This window comes from Engraulis encrasicolus, chromosome 19 (assembly GCF_034702125.1).
Source record: "Engraulis encrasicolus isolate BLACKSEA-1 chromosome 19, IST_EnEncr_1.0, whole genome shotgun sequence".
Taxonomy (NCBI): Eukaryota; Metazoa; Chordata; class Actinopteri; order Clupeiformes; family Engraulidae; genus Engraulis; species Engraulis encrasicolus.
In genome coordinates, this window is record NC_085875.1 from 33,777,136 (window position 1) to 33,800,228 (window position 23,093).

At 42.6% G+C, this 23,093-nt stretch overlaps 2 protein-coding genes across 2 annotated transcripts in view; one reads left to right on the forward strand and one right to left on the reverse strand.

Annotated features, from left to right (window-relative positions):
- LOC134469850 (ATP-binding cassette sub-family C member 12-like) overlaps nucleotides 1–17,661 on the forward strand; it is a 57,880-nt gene extending 40,219 nt beyond the window's left edge. The window contains exons 19-24 of the mRNA XM_063223878.1: nucleotides 3,824–4,013; nucleotides 4,238–4,397; nucleotides 9,578–9,653; nucleotides 14,421–14,534; nucleotides 14,899–15,063; nucleotides 17,145–17,661. Of these exons, the coding sequence (XP_063079948.1) occupies nucleotides 3,824–4,013; nucleotides 4,238–4,397; nucleotides 9,578–9,653; nucleotides 14,421–14,534; nucleotides 14,899–15,063; nucleotides 17,145–17,237 (798 nt within the window). The 3' untranslated portion in view covers nucleotides 17,238–17,661. The remainder of the gene's footprint in view (nucleotides 1–3,823; nucleotides 4,014–4,237; nucleotides 4,398–9,577; nucleotides 9,654–14,420; nucleotides 14,535–14,898; nucleotides 15,064–17,144) is intronic.
- A 3,558-nt stretch (nucleotides 17,662–21,219) lies between these two features.
- LOC134470124 (ATP-binding cassette sub-family C member 12-like) overlaps nucleotides 21,220–23,093 on the reverse strand; it is a 29,299-nt gene continuing 27,425 nt past the window's right edge. The window contains exon 15 of the mRNA XM_063224143.1: nucleotides 21,220–21,689. Within this exon, the coding sequence (XP_063080213.1) occupies nucleotides 21,597–21,689 (93 nt within the window). The 3' untranslated portion in view covers nucleotides 21,220–21,596. The remainder of the gene's footprint in view (nucleotides 21,690–23,093) is intronic.

Consider the following 23,093-nt stretch of genomic DNA (forward strand, 5'->3'; position numbering starts at 1 on the left):
GAGTTGCAACAGTGAGACACCTCTGACATCACTGGCCAGTGAAAGACTTTTGTGGTCCGATGATCGTCTCTGTGCCTCGGTTTGATTGCCGAGACCTTGGTGATGAAGTGTGTATCGTTTTTGAAGTTGTTTATAGCGGGGAAACATCAGAAAATAATAGGACTATAATTGGCCCCGCCGTGATGCATGTGCTACGTTTTTCGCCAAAAAGCTTAAAATTAGCTAACACCATAACGGCGCGGCATTGCCCAGAATGGCTCATCATTATATACATTATGTGGCATGGGAAAGCGATGGTGAAACTTTCATTTTACGCCGGAACTATCCTTTAACTTTGAATTTAGAACCACGTGCCAAAAGTCCTCGTGCAAAAGCATCTCAAAATCTAACCTCGGCTCATTTTCACAATCATAAGGCGAGTAGTGGATGTGAGATGTTGAGATGGAAACGCAATGTGTACCTTTGGCGGGAATTAATAAACATGATGAAACGTTTGGTTAAAAATGAAGTTTGGTGTGTTGCCTAAAGTCCGGAAAATAAAAACTGATTTAAATGGCTGATCATTGCCTCTGAATTTCCACAGTAACAGCCACATTGTATTTGCTGACTTTTAAAAGCGCTTCTCCGCTTCTCTGTACAGTAACGTGACATTAATACCATTGCAAATATGTGGATCTCAGCTGTCCGTCAGCATATGACGCTTACATGCATGCTGAAGAACGAACAAGGAAATCGATCGTCATGAAAAAAGACTTTATATTCTGTCGCAGACATGGGAATTAACTGGGCATGCATGGACATGCAACGCCAAGCCAGGATTTAAACACGCAGCTGATGCCAAATACATGCTCTGATATGTAGGCCTACCTTTTTACGTTTAGCTATAATGAGATTCAGGAAATATTTTGTGTCGTACAAAAACGGATAGGACAACCTGTAGCCTACCTCAGTAGGTGGTGGTTTTGTATGTCGGGCATCAGTTCAGAAAATTTAATAGGTCATGCATATATGCACGAGTTCCAATAAATCACAAAAGTGGAGGAGTTGCAATAAAAACCCTTTACTTAACGTCGTGGCTACAACATAGTAAAAATGGTGAAGATTGTTTTTGAATAGGCATAGGCCTACTTTGGGTGGCTGTTAGGACGACTGGAACAGCGGTCTTTAGTCTGACGTGCCTTGTCAACTTAGCCTACTTGTGCATGGTGCAACGAGGTGTTTTTGGTTTTGGTTACCGTCCGTGGAGACAACATGATGATCCTCATACTGATTAATTAATTACCTGCTTTTGTTTGTAAGTTCACCGATATGAGAACATGCTCTGGGCAGCTGGTCATATTTTGTCACAATTAATGTAGGATGTTTGGAACTGTGAATGAATTTCGATTTGGACTCACGCTGACGGTCAGGAACATCAACAAAGCATAGCCTACCGTGTAACATGTTCAAAATGCGAGCCAAGCGAGCATCAAATGCAATATTACATTTTACCTCATAGTGGCGCTTGACCTTACTACAGCCCTTTGATGCGCGTAAAGACAAACCCGCGTAAGTGGACGGGAGAATCCGCTTAGGATCCATTAACATGGGGAACTTCCTGATTTTGGCCTGGCCCCACCCAAAGTGCGCAACTGAAGAAATCGCGCGTAAGCCCCGCTTACTCACTGGCTTGAGTAAGCTCGGAGGCGCTGTTGCGCACTTTTTTGACTTAAGCGGGTGGGAGAATTCCGCCCTAAATGAGGTAGAGGTACAGTACGGGTAGAGCTTGTCACCAAAACGTTGCTCGTGATGCCTCCGCCTGTGCCCTCCTCTGCTTCCTACATCTTACTGTATCTGAACCATAGACTCATTACCAATTATACTGGCTATTGCACAACCAAAAAAATGGTGCAAACAACAAAACGTCCATCTTGGAAGTCGGCCATTTTGAAAGCGTAGCCTCCAAATTCGAATCTGTTTGTTAGTAGACAACATTGATCACCGACTCACATGCGACCTGCCAACCGGAGTATACTCTGTATGCACCGGCAGGCCGAGGCACAGTCATGTTACCGCTGCCGTCTGCAAGTTTTCTTGTTGATACACATTAAGCCTGGATTCTGGAATTTTGGAATATGTTCACAAATTATCAGAACACACATAGTTGAAAACTGCTTAATCTGCAGTCGCTAAATACACGCAATTCCCAATTTTAGCGGAAAAATAAAGAAATATTCAACTTCCTGTCTTGTGTTACAAAATGCCAGCGATCTCGGGTGATTGGGCAGCTAGCCACACCCTCAATCTAACCAAGCCAAGCAAGAGAGCTCTGATACTCATGAACGGCGTGACGTTTTCCATATGCGCTACGCCCATTTGTGGGGGAAAACAACCCATGCAAGTCAATTGGTGATGTTGGGGTTTAATAAACGTAAGATACGGACCTGTAGACTATCGTTGTTCACGCGCAACGTGCCGAAAACGTGTTGTGTTGCCGGCTGTTCAAATAATATAGCCAAACAGCCGTGGCTGAAGCATGGAATGTGTTCATTTAGGCTAGCCGATTTAGCATGTAAGTCAATGAGACATTCGGTTTGTTTTCACCCATAAAGGGGCGTAACGCAAATTCAAGAGCAAAGTACCCGGATGGTCGTTCATGAGTATTGGGCAGCTCCCCACACCTTCAACCTAACCAAGCTAATCAAGAGAGCTCTGACAGAACACAGGCTTTGGCGGGAGCTCGAGAACTCATCTTTTTTCCGTAATGGGCTATTTCAGGCACTACTTTTGGAATCCCATGACAGTTCAAGGTTAGCCAGGCCACGCCCTCCTAGGGACGCAACGCCTTCTGCATTGCTTCTAGTCAGGCCAAGAGCAATGTAAATATCGTTTCTGAACTCCCGAAAAAACGGGGACTCTACCCACTTTGTCTGACACCAGTCAACCAGTAGCAAACCTAGGAAGGCGGGTCAACCATGCCGTTTTGGAAACATTAATTGTTATGCTCTTGGTCAGACCAAATCTCGAAGAGATTTGAAAGTCAATGATAATCAGTTCAAGGTACTATGACTGAAAGCACAGACTTCCACTTTAATGCTCAAACACACTGATACTCATGTGTGTGCACAAGCAATAAAAAAACCCATTATGCACAAACACACTGGTACACATGTGTGTGCACAAACAATAAAGAACCCCATTATGCACAAACACCACACTGTATACGCACAGCACAGTACATACATTATGCACAAACACCACACTGTATACGCCCAGTACAGTACACCACACTGTATACGCACAGCACAGTACACCACACTGTATACGCACAGCACAGTACAAACACCACACTGTATACGCACAGTACAGTATAAACACCACACTGTGCATAATGTATGTACTGTACTGTGCGTATTCAAACACCACACTGTGCATAATGTATGTACTGTGCTGTGCGGATACAGTGTGGTGTTTGTGCATAATGTATTTACTGTGCTGTGCGGATACAGTGTGGTGTTTGTGCATAATGTATTTACTGTACTGTGCGGATACATTGTGGTGTTTGTATACGCACAGCACAGTACATACATTATGCACAAACACCACACTGTATCATACATGTACACGTACAGTACATACATGTTGAAGTGATGATTCAACACTTGCAGAGCCAAATGTAACACTTTTCTAGTTGGTCCTTCTATCTGAATTAACACAGCAAAATGTAGTGTAAACACATGCCAACTACTGGGGTATCTGATGGAAAGACCCATGTGTGTGTGTGCGTGTCTGTCTGTCTGTCTGTCTGTCTGTCCTGTATCTGTATGTATGTGTGTCTTTGTAGGGGTGTGTGTCGGAGGCTCCGAGGCTTGTGAAGGGGGTGTGTCTTCCAGAGGGTTGGCCTCAGCAGGGACAAATCAACTTCTGTGACTACAGCATGCGTTACCGTGACGACACGCCCATCATCCTCAAGCAGATGAACCTGTCAATCAGGGCCAGAGAGAAGCTCGGCATCGTGGGACGCACCGGATCTGGTACTCACACATAAAGAGACACACACACACACACACACACACACACACACACACACACACACACACACACACACACACACACACACACACACACACACACACACACACCATAGACTTCCTTAAGCATAAAAGTGATTATTCTGACCAATAAGGAGTGTATGTGTATGTGCGTTCGTGCATGCATGTGTGTGTGTGCGTGTGCGTGTGTGTTTGTGTGTGTGTAGGCAAGTCGTCTCTTGGCGTGGCCCTGTTCCGGCTGTGTGAGCCTGCAGGGGGCGCTGTGGTGATTGATGGTGTGGACTGCAGCAGCGTCGGCCTCCAGCAGCTCAGGAGTCAGCTGTCAATCATCCCTCAGGACCCCACGCTCTTCACTGGCACTGTCAGGTACACACGCACGCACACACACACACACACACACACACACACACACACACACACACACACACACACACACACACACACACACACACACACACACACACACACTCTCACACACACACACACACACGTCAAAGGACCCCACACTCTTCACTGGCACTGTCAGGTACACACACACACACACACACACACACACACACACACACACACACACACACACACACACACACACACACACACACACACACACACACACACACACACACACACACACACATCCCCTTTTCTAGGCCTAAAAATATGTGTCCCAGGACTAACATTTTTAATCAAGGTCTAAAATTTCTTTTGTCTTTTTTGTCCCCGACCGGTCTGCTGCGAAATGCAATGTATGAAACGTGTCTGTCAAACATCAACATCAAATGGGCAGTTACAGTGCCGCCAGGTACTATTGGCACCCTTGAACTTTAAGTACATTATGGGACATATCTCCAGAAAACAAATAATATGGTCAACCATGATTTTTCTATAGATAGCTTGTGGTTGAAACTAAATATAAAATATATCAACAGCATTAAATACTAAACTATGAGAGGGAAATAATTGAAGATGGTAAAGTTCCCGGGATCACTGGTATTGGCACCCTTTACTGGATACCATTTTGGAAACCTAATTTGACTCAATTATGGTAAATCGCAAATGGGAATCACCTTTGACTAATTGCTTTTGCCCATAGAACATGAATTAGGCAAGGAATTATGATATTTGTGTTTAAATAGCCACCTGTTACATCTTGTGTGTCTTTCACCAATCTGAAGACAGATGAGCTGCCTGAGGACACCACAAATAGTATTATTTACAAAAACAAGACCTCCAAATAATAAAAGGTCATCTCAAAAGACCTTGGTAAACCATTTTCAACACTGTGTTGTGTTATTCAGAAATCTGCCAAACATGGAGCTGTAAAGAACATCCTTGGATGTGGGGTGTAGAGGAAGATATTATGATAAAAGTCTTTGGAAGTCGGTGCAAATAATGAAAAAACACAGGGACTAACATCTACAGACCCATGGGCGTAATTTCCACGGGGGTTAGGGGGGTTTTGACCCCCCCAGACTTCAAACCCTGACAATATAACCCCCCTTATATAATTGTACAACCCCCCCTATATAATTACAGTACTTGTCTTGCATGAACAACTTTACCCATTTTATGTAAAATAGTGAAAAATAGTTTCGTTCAGTTATGTTTAATCATGTTGTAATATAACCCCCCCTGCCCCCCTTGGTATTCCCCAAATCTGCGTTAGTTGTGTACATCCAATGGGGGAGGTAGATGGACACTCCCAACTGAGATCGCTCCCGGATGTGTAGTCCCAGGTGTTTCTATCACTCCCGGACGTGTAGTCCCACCCGATTATATTTCACGTATTATCATACACTGCCACATACAAGCAATTAGGTTAGGGTTAGGGTTAGACACAAAAAACTAACATCAAAAAGATAACTAGCTCAGTTATATGGCGGTGGGATCGATAGTCTGGCTAGTGGGAGCGAGCCGACGGGGGAGCGTCCTGCGTTGGGAGCGACAATCAGGGAATCTCTCAATGGGTAATCCTCTTCTCCACTATCCCAAATTCAAACTGATTAGCGATCAGCTTTATCAAGTATTGAGCAATTGTTTTTTCTACTTTTAACTTGCAATTGCCACATGATCATGCGTGGATGCGTCTTTGGCACAAGAGACATTATTTCCGAGTGTTTTGAGAACCTATTGTACCACTGCCTTTCTGCCTGTCAGTTAGTTATATAGCTATTTTATGCTAGGTTACGACAGACAGCTAGTTCAATAACACTGGACGTGGCTGCCTATTTTGGACGTTGATGGCTAGCACTTGGGATATTTACTCCCTCAAACCAACACATTTTGTGAAACCCTAGCAATCGGACGTCTGTTTGTTTTATTTCACGTCATTTAAGTAGTTTTTGGTTACCCCCTGTCCAGTTGCCTGCGTGATTTCCTATGATAGTATCCACTTCAAATGAGAAGCTTGTTCAATGCAGCTGAACCAAAATGCCTGTAAGTTTTTTGACACCAATAGTAAACACATCCATTTTAAATAAGATGTATTGTGGCATTATATTTTGTTTTCAAAATCGCATTTGTTGACAACAGCCAAGCGATTACAGTTTGTTTCGCCAGTGAAGTAATGAAGAGAGACACGAGAGAGGGTTGGGGAGACAAGGGGTTCCTTCCTCGCGTGACACTATGCGTGGCTGTGCTTGGAGTGAGACAGAGGAGGTCCTCTCAATATTTTTGTCGCCAGTCGCCACTGTATATTTAGTTATAAAAAAAAAACAGCAACAGTCAATTGTATAAATAATGGGTATGGGATATTATGTAGCCAGCAGGCTACTTTAATTTCTACCACAGCAACTTTCTTCTGATCATATGATTAACAACATGGCGAACAGCAGACAAGAGATCCTATTTGTGCAGCATCCTGATTAGTGATTGATGGTTGGGATATGTCATTCATATTTGGCACTGCATCAAAGATTTTATCAACCATCTCTGACTGTAGCTTTCTTCTGATCATATGAATTAGGCCTACTAAGCAAAGGGTAGGAATGTTTTTAATTAATTAATTAATTCATTAACTCATCTTTGCTTTATTGCTATATGCCACATTACAAATGGAGATTTTCTGACAGCTTGACTTTAGCCTGATTGGGAAAATGCATTCTCTAAAACTCTGATGTGAGTTCCAAGCCATTTGAACATTAACTGAGGTTTTTTTTATATCAGGTTCAAAAACTTGATTGTGCAGGTCACCAAAGAGAGATCCAAGGCCAAGGAGGTACAGGTGATGAGAGAGAGACGGGTGTCCAGAGAGAGAGAGACGAGGAAGCACAGAGGAGAGGGAGAGAGAAGGAGGTGACAAAGGAGGTGAACCAGTTCGAGAGAAGGAGAGAGAGGCAACGGAGGAGATGTAGCAGTTGAGCAACAGAAAGGAGGTGATGGAGGAAGTGCATCAGTTGAAGACAGAGGGAGAGAACGAGGCGAAGGAGAATCGGATGACCAAAAACAGGGAGAGAGAGTACAGAGAGAGACAGCGCAGGAGGCACAAATGACCAGGTAACATACATAACTGTACATGCAAATACTGAAGAAAACTGTTTAGCCATTTAATTCATTTAGATGGAAATCTTGACCCCCCCAATTGTCAGCATAAAGTTACGCCCTTGTACAGACCTGACGGTCAACTTTGAACTGTTTTGGGTAGTTTTTTTCAATAAGCACCCCGTGTTAAACACTACACAAAGTAGTGCCTTTTGGTTGGAGAGCAAGGCAGACCACATTGCTAAATAAAAGTCAGAACAGGGAACACCTGACGGCTGTATGAAAAAATACAGGCCTAGCACAACCCTTTTAAGAATGTTTTAAGGTCAGATGAAGCAATAGCACAGTTTTTCAGTGACTCACACAAACAGCATGTTTGCATACTCTGCAAGAAAGTCTTTAAGGAAAAGGACACCCTACCAAAAAGCAAGCATGGTGTCCGATCCATAATATTATGTCACCCCATTGTTGCATCAGGTATTGGAGGATTTGACCGTATCACAGGTATCATGACAGGCATCATGACATGACAGGTATCATCATTTACAGTAAGATGTGTAACCATAGCAAGAACACTTGGTTTGAGTTGAACATCATGTGCACTCCAGAAAGACAAAAACCCAAAGAAAACAACCAAATGCACAGTGGATTGGTTGTAAAAATGAAAGAACACAGTCATTGATGAAAACCAAAACCTTCAGAGGCTGCCATTGCTGTCTAATAGTGTGCAATTAACCCTTGAAGGAGGGGTGCCAATATTCCTGGACATGCCCTTTTAAATGTTTTTGCTTGAAATTACAAAATGCACTTGGAAATAAATACTTGGCATATCTTATAATGTTCAATTAAAAGATCCTGATGGTAAAAGTTGTGTATATTTCCATTTATTTCTGGATATATTGCACAATTTGTAAATAAAATTAAGGGGTGCCAATACTAACTGGCGGCGCTGTATGTGTCAGTGGTTAGGACTCGTCAGACTCGTATCCCAAAGGTTGCCGGTTTGACGCCCCACCTGCACTGCTCCCCAGGGGCGCCACTGAAGGCTCTCCCCCTTGCACGGGTGAGACATAAATGCAATTTCATTGTATGTAGTGCGCAGTGTTCACTTGTGTGCTGTGGAGTGCTGTGTCACAATGACAATGGGAGTTGGAGTCTACCAATTGGCTTTCAATTTCACTTAAATGTGGAAAATATGAGCGAGCGTCTAAAGCGCAAACCTGGCATTTTGGTTCTGTGAAGGCGTGAGGCAGCTGGTCAGCGGAGGATTGTTTGTACCTTAAGATTGGTTGTTGAGGATATTTGGGTCATCATGGAAAATTGGGCATTTAACCAAGTTGAGCCAAATTTATTGTGTAGTCCCGGAAGGCCGAATTGTGTGGGTTGATTTACCTCCACCTTGAATGACAGCCAGCAACACAGACTGTGCCCAGCGGCAATACATTTACAATTTGCCTACATATGTTATTTATAGATGTTTTGGCTAGTGTAGACTTGCATGGATGAAAGAAATATCATGTTTTCAAAGGGCACATTTCTTTAGATTAGGCTACTATGAAATTATATGTCTCATTGTGAGGTGAGGTACTGGTATTTTTGTCTATAGCATACACCTAATGGCATATTAGGGCCTACTATGTGTTGAAATATTTTCAGGTTGGGTGTGTTGCCTAATATGTCCCCTAAGCTCTGTCTTGGAAAAAATATGCCCCCCTGACCAATTTCACTCCAGCATTGCTGTAATATGACTGGAATATAATACAGTTATGACTTTTTCTTGCCACCATTATTAATTTTGCCATTGTAATTATTGTTATCTTTTCGTGACCCCGGCTCGGGAACTGGGAATGGGAGCGATGCTGGTCTAAATTTACAGTTTTTGTGGTCTAAAATAGATCTAAAAAATGTCTTAAATTTGATGTGGTCAAACCTAGGGACACTGTGTGTGTGTGTGTGTGTGTGTGTGTGTGTGTGTGTGTGTGTGTGTGTGTGTGTGTGTGTGTGTGTGTGTGTGTGTGTGTGTGTGTGTGTGTGTGTGTGTGTGTGTGTGGCGCGTGCGTGTTTAGGTATAATCTGGACCCCTTTGACAAGTACAGCGATGAGCAGATCTGGTTGGCTCTGGAGAACACCTACATCAGAGCTGTAGAGAAAAGAGTTTGGTCCTGAAGCCGTTGACGGCCGCGGACGAGCATGGCTGCTCTACATCCGGGGTTTCACCGTCACTTAATTTTGCTCAAAGGGTCCTGTGCAGCAACGTGGGGGACGCCATTGAGTGTCGTTGGCGTGTCGACCACTTCCCAGGTAAGTTGATATAATAGGGAGATTAATCAAAGTTGTCTGTCTGTGTCAGCGTAAGCTATCACAAGTACAGTCTCTGAGGATGTAATTTTTTCCAGTTTGGGTAATATAAAATCACAATGGTAATGTGAAAACCGTTAATTGTGTGGTAGCGTTTTTCAGCACGGCGCTTGGTTCAACTTTGGATTTTGACGTGTTCGCAAAACATCAATGCTACCTTTCAATCTATATTTTAAACGATGACATGTCACATTATGTCGCATATTTTATAAGATACCGTCCTGTTGTCTTCTGTCAATATCCATACAGTCGTTATGTTTGATTTCAGAGCTATTTGCTTACGGTCATTTATAGCTAATGTTTCTAAGCTAGCTGAAGGCTATGTCAACAAAGTTATACTAGTTGATGCACGGAGATCTTTTGTGGTAACTAATTAGATCCAGTAATGGACTACGAGGCATTCAAATGCTGATGTTCATGGCTTCAGGTATTACTTCAGTAGAATTTGGGATTTTTGTGCCATTGAGTGTCTACTGTGTCGACACAGGCTATCACAAGTACAGTCTCCGAGGATGTTGTTTGTTGTTTTTGGGTAGTATACAATGGTGATGTTACCTGCTCATTTGTTATGCTGACATTAAGCTTACATTACTCGTGTATCCTTACGATAGCTAGATTCACAATGAACTGCGAGGCATTGAAATGCTGATGTTCATTTTGTCATTTTTCTGTTCGAATCTAGATTCTATAGCTATTTTAAAGCAGATGGTGTGCTGAAGCTGTGAGCTCGTGATGAATCAGGGTAAAGTGCTGTTTATACATACCTGGGTATTTTGATAAACGAACATTTTCTTCTCTACGCTTAGCAAAATATTTTTGTTCACATCACAGGCAAATACGCATAAATATGCAGTTGAGAGCTGTCATAAATACGTTAAGCCTGTGCGCCGTAAGTGGAAGTCTGCGTTACAAAACGCTAACCGGAGATTTTAAAGAGTTTTTTTTGGAACTTCATTTATAGAAGGAAAACCTTCGTTTGTGAACGAAAGGCACACCGAAGGGGAAGGTCTTAATATATTTAATATACCCGGGTATGTATGACAGCAACCTGATTAGAGTGTGGTTCATATTATTTTCGGTCAGATATTAGTGTGTGACATTACCAAAGAAACTGCAAGGAATTATTTTTTGTGTACTTGTGTATTAAAACTACAATCAGTTAAAATCATAACCTGGTAGCCTATTCGTCAACGGTTTTTCAACATTGCAGTGTTAATATTTTCAGTCATTGAACAGTTTATGATTAATGCTTGCCTTTCTGTTTTAAAGCTTTCTGTTGGTCTCCCACCCACCAGCAAACTGAAAACCTGCTGGAGCAATCCTGGCGTATTTCCCAATAAGCTGTAGACTTGTGATTCAAGCTGGAAGACACAAACCACTCATATGACCAAAAGGTAAGGTTACTAGGGTTTTTTATCAAAGGGGGAAAACGCAGGCACAGTGCCCTCATGCCAGACATAATTTCTCCACAAACATTCTAATTATTGCAAACACATCAACTGTAAAGTGTTTTGGAGACAAGAGAATATATGTAGTTAATTGAAATTCACAATCCAGCAATACATAATGATAGATTCGACAAATTGTACTAAACTCAAAATGTAGGGATGTGGTGGGTGCAGTAGTATACTCATTTTTGCACTACCATAATTTCATAATTTCACTGATATTAACAATATTTTTGAATTGTAAGTTCAACTGTCTGTCAAACATTTATTCAAGTTTTACAACTTCATAGAACTTAATAATAATAATAATAATAATAATTGTATTTGTATAACACTGTTTCATACAAGGCATGTAACTCAAAGTGCTTAACAAAATGGGAAAAAAAAACATCATTGTTAGAGATGGATTTAAAAGGAGAGGTATAGAGGAGAGGCAGAAAGTAATGTCATCGTTAACTTTAGTTAACAATTTTAAGTAATGTCATTGTTAACTTGGTTAACAATATGATCTACCATAAAAGACACATTTTGATTCAGTTTGGTTATATGTTGGTGGAGACCGCTACAGCAGGCTGGTGCAGGAGGTGCAGACCGGTGGTGTTGGTGGAGACCGCTACAGCTGGCTGGTGCAGGAGGTGAAGGAGGTGGTGTTGGCCGCTACAGCAGACTGGTGCAGACTGGTGGTGTTGGTGTTGGTGGAGACCACTACAGCAGGCTGGTGCGGGTGATGTTGACGTTTCCCTCCAAAAGAGTAACTGCAATGATATTACAGTATTATGGTATTGACACTTCAATATTTTTACATGACAATGAAGGCCATAAAATGGCCTACAAAAAACAAACCGAACTCGTTTTTTTGGGGGGGGTATAATCTGATATAATTACCGTAAAAGGACGGTCTCGCTCAATGAAATGTGCAGACCGGTGGTGTTGGTGGAGACCGCTACAGCAGGCTGGTGCAGCCTGGTGGTGTTGGTGTTGGTGGAGACCGCTACAGCAGGCTGGTGCAGGAGGTGCAGCCTGGTGGTGTTGGTGGAGACCGCTACAGCAGGCTGGTGCAGGAGGTGAAGGAGGTGGTGTTGGTGGAGACCGCTACAGCAGGCTGGTGCAGGAGGTGAAGGAGGTGGTGTTGGTGGAGACCGCTACAGCAGGCAGGTGCAGGAGGTGCAGACTGGTGGTATTGGTGGAGACCACTACAGCAGACTGGTACAGGAGGTGCAGGAGGTGGTGTTGGTGGAGACCGCTACAGCAGGCTGGTGCAGGAGGTGCAGACCGGTGGTGTTGGTGGAGACCGCTACAGCTGGCTGGTGCAGGAGGTGCAGAACGGTGGTGTTGGTGGAGAACGCTACAGCTGGCTGGTGCAGCCTGGTGGTGTTGGTGGAGACCGCTACAGCAGGCTGGTGCAGGAGGTGGTGTTGGCCGCTACAGCAGGCTGGTGCAGGAGGTGGTGTTGGCCGCTACAGCAGGCTGGTGCAGGAGGTGCAGACTGGTGGTGTTGGCCGCTACAGCAGGCTGGTGCAGGAGGCTTAATGTTGCCTTTGTATCAGCTCCAACCAGTCTGGCTATTCTCCTCTGACCTCTGCCATCAACAAGACATTTTTTGCCCACAGAATCTCTGCTCACCCTTTTTCCCCCCTTACCATTCTTTGTTAACCCCAGAGATGGTTATGTGTGAATATCCCAGCAGATCAGTCTTTTCTGAAATATTCAAATCAATCCCTTTCAGCACCAACACCCATGCCATGTATTTAAATAAATCTCTCTCTCTTTTTTTTCTCCTGTCTCCTCCACTCTGGTCATAGGTTGATGCTTTCAATGCATTGGAAGTTCCAGCATGTTTCCAGTTCCAGTGAATTCCAATTCTTCATGCATTATTGATTTCACGAAAACACACACACACACACACACACACACACACACACCACACACACACACACTCACACTCGTTTGTCATGTACACAGACATGCCGTTTTATTCATAGTTATTTTGTTTGGGTTGTTTATGTTTCTATACCAATATAATTATTATTATTTGGAGTAATTTTTCTTTCAAATAAAAGATTGAACCATTCAAGCACAGGTTGTACAGCTGTGGGTTATTTACTTCATGTTCATTGCATCATGTTCATGTTCATTTGCATCCTGCATGAGTGGTTTGGCAGGTCTGATGATGACTAGCATCATAAAGGCCGAAATTAACAGTAATGTTATATTACTGTAGGGCCTACAACTGGGACATGCTGTGTTTATATATATATGCGTGTGTGTGTTTATTTTTTATGTATTGGAAGTATTTTATCCATTAAAATATCCTACTGTAAAATCTGCTTAATCCAAAACAAATAGACATTATCAAGGGCTACGGACAATTAGCATCTCAATGGTAAGTAATGGAGCTTCCTAGCTAAGATGACGTTTCCCTCCAAAAGTGTAACTGCAATGATATTACAGTATTACGGTATTGACACTACAATATTTTTACATGACAATGAAGGCCATAAAATGGCCTACAAAAACAAACCGAACTCGTTTTTGGGGGGGGGGGTATAATCTGATATAATTACCGTAAAAGGACGCTCTCGCTCAATGAAATATATTGACAGCTCCCGGTGTATAGGACCCTTCTGCGGTGGGCGTAGACTACGCAAACCACGTGACCACTCGTCGGCAAAGATCAAAGGATGATCCAACTCTTTCTCTACAGCTCTGACCTACATGAAGCAGTCGGTATGTATGGCCACACCCCCTGATGATGTCACTGATATCACACATACAGCAGTTTATATGAAATGTGAAAGTAGTTCATATAGAATATGAAAGATGACAAATGCATGCACCTACACCCAAGGTATGAATAATATGTAGCCTATACACATTGGAAATCCACCTGTTAATTGATGGACTGATTTTACAGTATAGTTCAAAGAAAAAAGGATGCGCTGCATTCAAGACTCACACATGCAGTAGATCTACCACGTAATGATCACTGTGTGTGTGTGTGTGTGTGTGTGTGTGTGTGTGTGTGTGTGTGTGTGTGTGTGTGTGTGTGTGTGTGTGTGTGTGTGTGTGTGTGTGTGTGTGTGTGTGTGTGTGTGCGTGCCAGATCGCCAGACTGCCAGAGCGGTTGCAGGCTCCAGTGGTGGAGAATGGAGAGAACTTCTCAGTGGGGGAGAGACAACTCATGTGCATGGCCAGAGCGCTGTTGAGGAACTCAAGGGTAACTAGCACACTCGCGCGCGCACACACACACACACACACCCACACATGTGTTCACACACATGCACACACACACGCACACAAACACAGTGTTATTCTTCTGAAGATCATTTTATAGGATTAAGCGACCGCCTCTCGCTCTCTCTCTCTCTCACTCGCTCTCTCTCTCTCGCTCTGTCTCTCTCTCTCTGTCTCTCTCTCTTTCACTCACACACAGACATGGACACGTGGGCGCCCGCATGGACACACACACACACACACACACACACACACACACACACACACACACACACACACACACACACACACACACACACACACACACACACACACACTAAAAGCAGACCATCCTGTTGTCTCTGTAGATCATCTTGTTGGATGAAGCGACGGCCTCCATCGACTCGGAGACAGACTCTCTGGTGCAGCAGACGATACGAGAGGCCTTCAGAGACTGCACCGTGCTCACCATAGCTCACCGCCTCAACACCGTACTACACAGCGACCGCATACTGGTCATGGACAATGGACAGGTATTCACACACAGACGTGGATGTCATGAGCAAAAATGCTTTACCCTTATAGTCTTTTGGCCCTCTGGGTCAATTTTGTCCCAGGCAAATACTAAGGGTGTTATAAGGGTGTAAACTCAAATGTGAACAATAGATCTTTTTTGAAGCTCTTAACGAGACACTAAGGGATTTTTGACATTGGACCCTATTTCCCAGTCAGTCAGAGTCCTGAGGTCTGTTTCCACCAAGCCGTATGGTACAGTACTGATCCAGTTCGGTTCGCTATTGTGTGCGTTTCCATGGCAAGATCTTCTGAACCGTACTCAATTTAGTGTACAAAAGCGTAGTGTTTAATGGCCCCCTTGAGATGGTTCAGCGATTACAGTGGCTCCCAAAAGTCTACACACCCCTCTTCAAATGTCATGTTTTTGTGATGTAAAAAAATGACAGAAAGACAAATAAATTCACAGCTCTTACCCAAAAAAGACTAAGTTCTGTATTAGAAGCCAAAGGTGCTGCAACAAGGTATTAGTTTAAGGGTGTGCATATTTATGCAACCATGTTAATTGAAGTTTCTTTTTATTTTCTATTCTTTCCCTTTAAAGTTTTGGGTTTGTTTTTCAATTGCATTGTGCAGGATAATAGTTTAGATTTAAGTGGGAAAAGTTGTGAAATTATTTGTCTCTGTCATTTTTTTATGCAACAAAAACCTGGAATTTGAACAGAGATGTGTACTTCTGGGAGGCACTGTGTGTGCGTTTGTCCTTAAATATGAACATTGCTCTTGCGATTAACTTCAAAATACCAACTGACATAACTGACAGGTTGATGTAGATCTGCATATCTGCATTTCTCTTGATTATCACCTCCGCCAAGGAGGTAATGTTTTCGGTAGCGTTGGTTTGTCTGTTTGTTTGTCTGTCTTTCTGTCAGCAGCATGACTCAAAAATTAATCAACGGATTTGGACGAATTGTGGAGTTGTTGACAATGACCCAAGGAAGAAGTGATTACATTTTGGTGGTGATGCGGATCACGGACCGGAACCAGGACTTTTAAAAAGATTCTATCAGCAGGATAACTCAAAAACCAATCAACGGATTTGGACGAAACTTTGTGGAGTTATTAGTAATAATGACCAAAGGAACAAGTGATTAAATTCTGGTGGTGATACGGATTCCGAACCGGAACCAGGACCTTTTTAAAGATTGTTCACCAATGCTGGCCTATAAATCTAGACGCCCCTAGTGACCACAAATTGAATTGCGGGGCAAAACATTCCAATTTCTAACTCCACAAAAAGAGGGCAGAAAGACTTGAGTGTAGCATAGTCAAATGTTCTATCCAGCAGCTTCCTTGGCGGAGGTCTGCACTCTCTGAGTGCTTCTAGTTAACTTTTAAATGGTGAAAACAAACACCTGGACAACGTCTGAAATTCAGACGTTTTGGAGGATGAGGGAAGAGGCAATCCAATGCGAGTTGGATGGATCAGAAAACCGTTCATATACATCCTGTTTTACCTAAAACATGAAAGCATACATAGGTACGTATGAGAGAATACCTAGAGAATAAGCCAGTTTTGTGATTCCTGGAGTCATTCAAAGTACATTTTATATGTCTTCTTTCCTTTAACTGTAGCATACATGAAGGTGGAGGATCAACCTCATTTGTGTTTCCAGACACCCTCTGACCTACTATGCCTTCTGTTATTATTAAGTTTACTATATGTAATCATAACCATTTTACTATTTCGCCGGACATTACCCCATTATTCTCCCAAAGACCAGGTTGAGTTGTCCTGTCCATCTTCCAACCCTGACCCCTGCGGTACCAAATGTGTGTCGACTGCTACACCAAAGAGCCAGGCTCATTGGTATGGCAGGCCGAGCACACCCACAACTTGAGTGGTGGTCATGCAATCACACTGACCCTATGGAAGCCATATCTTCAATGGTAAAAAATGGCGGGAAGATAGAAAGTTATTGAGATATTGTTTCAAGCTCACATAGGATCATCACATAGGTAATAATTTCGTATTGGTGTGTGTGTGTGTGTTTGTGTGTGTGTGTGTGTGTGTGTATTTGTGCGTGCGTGTGTGTGTCAGGTGGCAGAGTTGGATTCTCCAGAAGTTCTGATGCAGCGGCCCGGCTCCCTCTTCTCCTCCCTGCTGTCGGCTGCCAACCAGGTCGAGACGTGATGATGGAAACACACGCGCACACACACATGCATGCACACACACGCGCGCACACACCAGATCCAGTGTTAAGATCTGTTGTCAGATTTGTTCGCCACGATCCAAGGAATACTTTGAGCCAAGGAGCTACTGTGACTGTGATTATTAAGCAAGTCTGTTGTAATCTAATATGTTTATAAAGTCACCACAATTATGAATTAGTCTATTCGTAGCATTTTAAATATTGAAGAAAAGGGAAAAATCCTCTGCTTGTTTTTTATGTATATATCTAATATATTTTTTATAAATCAGTGACAAATGTATTAAACATACTAACGTTAATTGATGAGAGGAGGAGCCAGGTGTTGTACTCGCTATGACCACCAGGTGTCGTTGCTGTGCTGTTTGTATCTGCGCTGTATACAATAAAGATGTTTATGGCATACGACTCTTCACTTGGACCATATCTTTAGCCTTGGTATTTCCGTCTTACAGGTCAGTGGTTTTCAAAATGGGGGCCGGGGACCCCTGGGGAGCCACAAGAGGGTGGTAGGGGGGCCGTGGCAGGTTGGCAGGAAAAGCATAGCGAAACAAAATTAATATTTAAATATTCCTGTGTTCCCTGGGTCCTATGCTCCCCGCATTGTATGTGACAAGGGCATAAGGCCCAGGATGCTTGCACATGCGTATGTGCATGCATATTTCTTGCATGAATGCTTGCCATGCGTATTTCATGTCAAGTTTTCACACAGTTGCAGCCTAACCTTAACCCTAACCGTAACCCTACAACAACCTGCGCTCCACATGTGGCAACGGTCTACTTGGAAGCAGCAGGGAACATGGAACCCTTTTTTCAAAACAGGGTTCTAAGTTCCCCGGCAGCGGGGAACATAGGGCCCAGGGAACATAGGACCCGGGGAACATAGGGATGACCCCTGCGAGGGCATGGTGGTGTACTCCGGCCTTGCCTGGTTATGACCAGACCTAATCACAAGTTCAAGTTCAAATTCAAGTTTAAGTTCAAGTCAAGTTCACATTTATTTAGTCATATCAACAGTATGCAATACAGTTGTTAGGAATGTTATTTGGTGTGCTCACACATACAACAATACAACTAAAACGCCAAACAAAGGGGGGTGGGGGATATGAAAGAAAAACGGGGTACATATATAAACAGGGAATGACCTACAAAAACATTGGAGACATTGAAAAGTGCAACTGAAGACCTGCCTGCCTACTGTAAATCCTGTTGGGGGTGTGTAGTTTACGCTTGACACTGTTTGGTCGTTACGAATGTGTATCACTTGGCATACGTAGCTAACGATAGCCAATCATATCTGTATCTATTCAATCAAACTGCAGTTGTTGCCTTTCCATGCCTCCCTCTCATTGGAGAAAGACAGGGACCATGATTTGGTCCGTTCGCTGAGGGTAGACTCCATGCTGTCTTTCAGATCAGAACGATTCTGCAAAGCAGCATGGGATTTCCCAGGCTAACTCCAGCCTGGCTGGGGTGGGGCGCCTTGTGGTGAATGATAATGGTGTGGTGGCTGTCTGGGGGCGGCTCTGCAAAACAGTTTCCCTGGTGTGGGGTTGCAAGATGGGGCTGATGATTTCCAGCCCAACAAATGCTGAAAACCTGCCGGGAAGCACTAAATCCCGCCCATTTCTATTGATTTCTATGGCCAAAAATCAGGTGTTTTTCCTCCAAAATCCATTTTTACCCGCAGACGGCCATCCTTAGCAGCCCAATTGGGTGGGAAACAGCCCAATCTGGCAACACTGCTGGTAGGCTCCTTCACCCCAGTTCCCTGTCCTTGGTGCCCACTTCCTTTTCCACCGTCTCCTTCATCAACTGGTGGGACCTGGTGTGGGAAAGCTGTGACTCTAGGCTCCTTCATCCCGGTTCCCTGTCCTCAGGGACGTAACCAGACATTTTCAAATACAGAGGTCAAATACTGTGTGCTGTATTAATATTTATAGTGCATGTAAAAAACACATGGACAAAAAATATCTATTTTCTTCAATGTTATTAACCCACTGATGTCTGATGTTGCGTTGCACCACATTGGCCCTGCCGCCTGGAGCTGCATTACGCAACATTCAGGCTCATGAGATTTGAGACAACTTTTTAAAAATCTCTGTTTGTTTGAGATGAATGAGCACATTCTAATGAAAGATGAGGGTCTTAGCGTTTAAATGCGACTTAGTGCATATTTGTATGCTTCAGAAGCTGAGATATTTAGGTTTTTATAGGGCAGCTTTTCTTAAAAAGGGCTCAGGCATTCAGCACCCTTTTTTGCAGATGCCTTAGGCGTCGATGGGTTAAACAGTATACTAAGGAACATAAGACTTGTGCCAAAAGCACTTTTTCAAGGTAGCAAAGCACCATTAAAGCAGTAAAGACAGAAAAACGAAAGACATAGTACCACAACAAAAGGCCATGGCATACAATCACTACGTTTACATGATGTTAATTCTTTATGGATAATTCTGAATTAAATACGTCAGTTGAGTTTACTTTGATCTTTCCTTTAATTCCAAATGGGTGTTTACAAGTGGAATTAAGCTCTATTCAGAAATTAAAGTCAGTTAATTCCGAATTAAATGGCTCATGTAAACGTAGCAAGTGTTTTTAATTCATGAAGTTATTTTGACCCTTGTCTTTTGACAAAAGTTTATGATATGCTCATGATCCATTCATGAACCACTTGTTTCTGAAGATTTTATGAAATACAGACCATTGCTGCTGGCAGTGATTTTTGAAACAAAGTGAAACATTTAGAAGAAATGGGACATTTTATATACAAATGAATAGAGCTCTTCAGCGTTGACGTCAACTTGTATGCGGCGTTTGGACTACCGGTTCCCTGGCGATTTTTTACATTGCAAAACGCCATAGAGATTCAGGTTTGGCAAAAATATAAGTTGCACGGCAACAACGAACATTAGCGTGTCCCCGCATCCCTTTCTCATTAGTGGAACGGATCGTATCATCATGTTGGTGTATTCACATGTTAAATCATGACGATTATAATTCAATATTGCTAACCCCTTTCTGATCATTAAAACTTCCGAACTACATACTTTCCTTTGGTTGCCATGGGTACAACCTTCCGCACGTACATGCCGTTAGATACTGGCGCCGTTTCTGTAGTCGCCAAAAGCTTCCGGGTTTAGCATATGGACGCAACATCGTATTTATGTCGAAGTTTGACACAAAATGATCAACCATGTCATACCTACAGCCTATTTTTAACACCCTCGACAGTTTGCGGGGGTTCGCTAAGCGCGTGCTTGCACTCGGAGCTTATTTGAAATTTACCCCTATTCATTCCCAATGGAGGCCGGAAGCCGATAGGAACCAGGACGTCCTTAAATGCTAACATGAAAGACTACAATCTACTACATGCTTCCGCTTCCGCTGAAGAACTCTATTCAGTATCACAAGAGTATTTGTTCTGAAAGTGATACCAGTGATGCCGTTCAGCGCACCCTTCATTTAACCCTTGTAAGGTGTTTGTGTTACATAGAAGGTGTTCAGGTCATACAGGGTATATACACAAATCTTGAAGTCAAATTTACTACCATTTAATACTTCTTTTCACTACCTTTAGACTTTTTTTTACAACCATCACGACACTCCGATGCAAGTATTAACAAGACATCTTTTGTAATTTCTACCTCATTAACATTACAATACATTTTCGTTTTTTGCAAAAAAGATGCCCGAAAGGGAGCAGTGCGCCGGGACGGTACAATGCTCACCTGGCTACAGTTGCGCGAATCACTGTTTTATGAAAAACATTGATAATTGGTGAACCAACAAAGATTTTTTTCATCAAAATGGTAACACTAAAAAAAAATAATACCACATTTCTCAAAAAATAATACCTTTTGAGGAAATTTACAACTTTTAAGACCATTTAATTTTGTTTTTTGAATTTATCACCTTTTAATACTTTTTAAAACCCTGCATACACCCTGTCATAACAACGACACCTGATTTAAAAATATATCTTTATTAGATATACGCATAAAAAACAAGCAGATGATTTTTCCCTTCAATATTAAAAATGCTACGAATAGACTAATTCATAATTGTGGTGCTTTTAAAAAATATAAAATTACAACAGACTCTTCAATAATCACAGTCACAGTAGCTCCTTCGCTCAAAGTATCCCTTAGTTCATGGTAAATAAATCTGACAGATTTAAAGATCTACAGATTTACAGATGAATTTACAGTAAATGTGTGTGTGGTAAATAAATCTGACAGATTTAAAGATCTACAGATTTACAGATGAATTTACAGTAAATGTGTATGTGTGTATGTGTGCGTGCGCATGTGTGTGTGCATGTGTATGTGCGTGTGTTTCCATCATCACGTCTCGACCTGGTTGGCAGCCGACAGCAGGGAGGAGAAGAGGGAGCCGGGCCGCTGCATCAGAACTTCTGGAGAATCCAGCTCTGCAACCTGACACACACACGCACACACACGCACACACACGCACAAATACACACACACACACACCAATATGAAATTATTACCTATGTGATGATCCTATGTGAGCTTGAAACAATATGTCAATAACTTTCTATCTTCCCGCCATTTTTCCCCATTGCTTCCATATGGCTTCCATATGGCTTCCATAGGGTCAGTGTGATCGCATGACCACCACTCAAGTTGTGGGTGTGCTCGGCCTGCCATACCAATGAGCCTGGCTCTTTGGTGTAGCAGTCGACACACATTTGGTACCGCAGGGGTCAGGGTTGGAAGATGGACAGGACAACTCAACTTGGTCTTTGGGAGAATAATGGGGTAATGTCCAGCGAAATAATCAAATGGTTATGATTACATATAGTAAACTTAAACAGAAGGCATAGTAGATCAGAGAGCATGTATGCTACAGTTGCAGGAAAGAAGACAATACAAAATGTACTTTGAAGGACTCCAGGAATCACAAGACTGGCTTATTCTCTATATATTCACTATACTTACAGACATTCTGCATTTCCCAGATCTTTGCCCCTATAATGCTTTCAAATTGTTCAAGGTTCCTATGTATGCTTTCATGTTTTAGGTAAAACAGGATGTATATGAACGGTTTTCTGATCCGCCCAACTCGCATTAGATTGCCTCTTCCCTCATCCTCCAAAACGTCTGAATTTCAGACGTTGTCCAGGTGTTTGTTTTCACCATTTTAAAGTTAATAATCAAGAGAAATGCAAGTCTACATCAGCCTGTTAGTTATGTCAGTTGGTATTTTGAAGTTAATCCCGAGAGCACTGCTGATATTTAGGGACAAACGCACATACAGTGCCTCCCAAAAGTACACACCTCTGTTCAAATTCCAGGTTTTTGTTGCGTACAAAAATGGCAAAGAAAATTAATTTCACAACTTTTCCCACTGATATCTAAACTATTATCCTGCACAATCTAATTGAAAAACAAACCCAAAGCTTTAAAGGGAAAGAATAGAAAAAAAAAATTTAACATGGTTGCATAAATATGCACACCCTTAAACCTTGTTGCAGCACCTTTGGCTTCTATTACAGCACTCAGTCCGTTTTGGGTAAGAGCTGTGAGTTTATTTGTCTTTCTGTCATTTTTTACATCACAAAAACTTAATATTTTAACAGGGGTGTGTAGACTTTTGGGAGCCACTGTAATCGCTGAACCATCTCAAGGGTGCCATTAAACACTACGGTTTTGGACACTAAATTGAGTACGTTTAAGAAGATCTTGCCATGGAAATGTACACATTAGACAACTGAAGTGGACCGTACTGTACCGTACGGCTTGGTGGAAACGGACCTCAGGACTCTGACTGACTGGGAAATACATGTAGGGTCCAATGTCAAAAATCCTGTAGTGTCT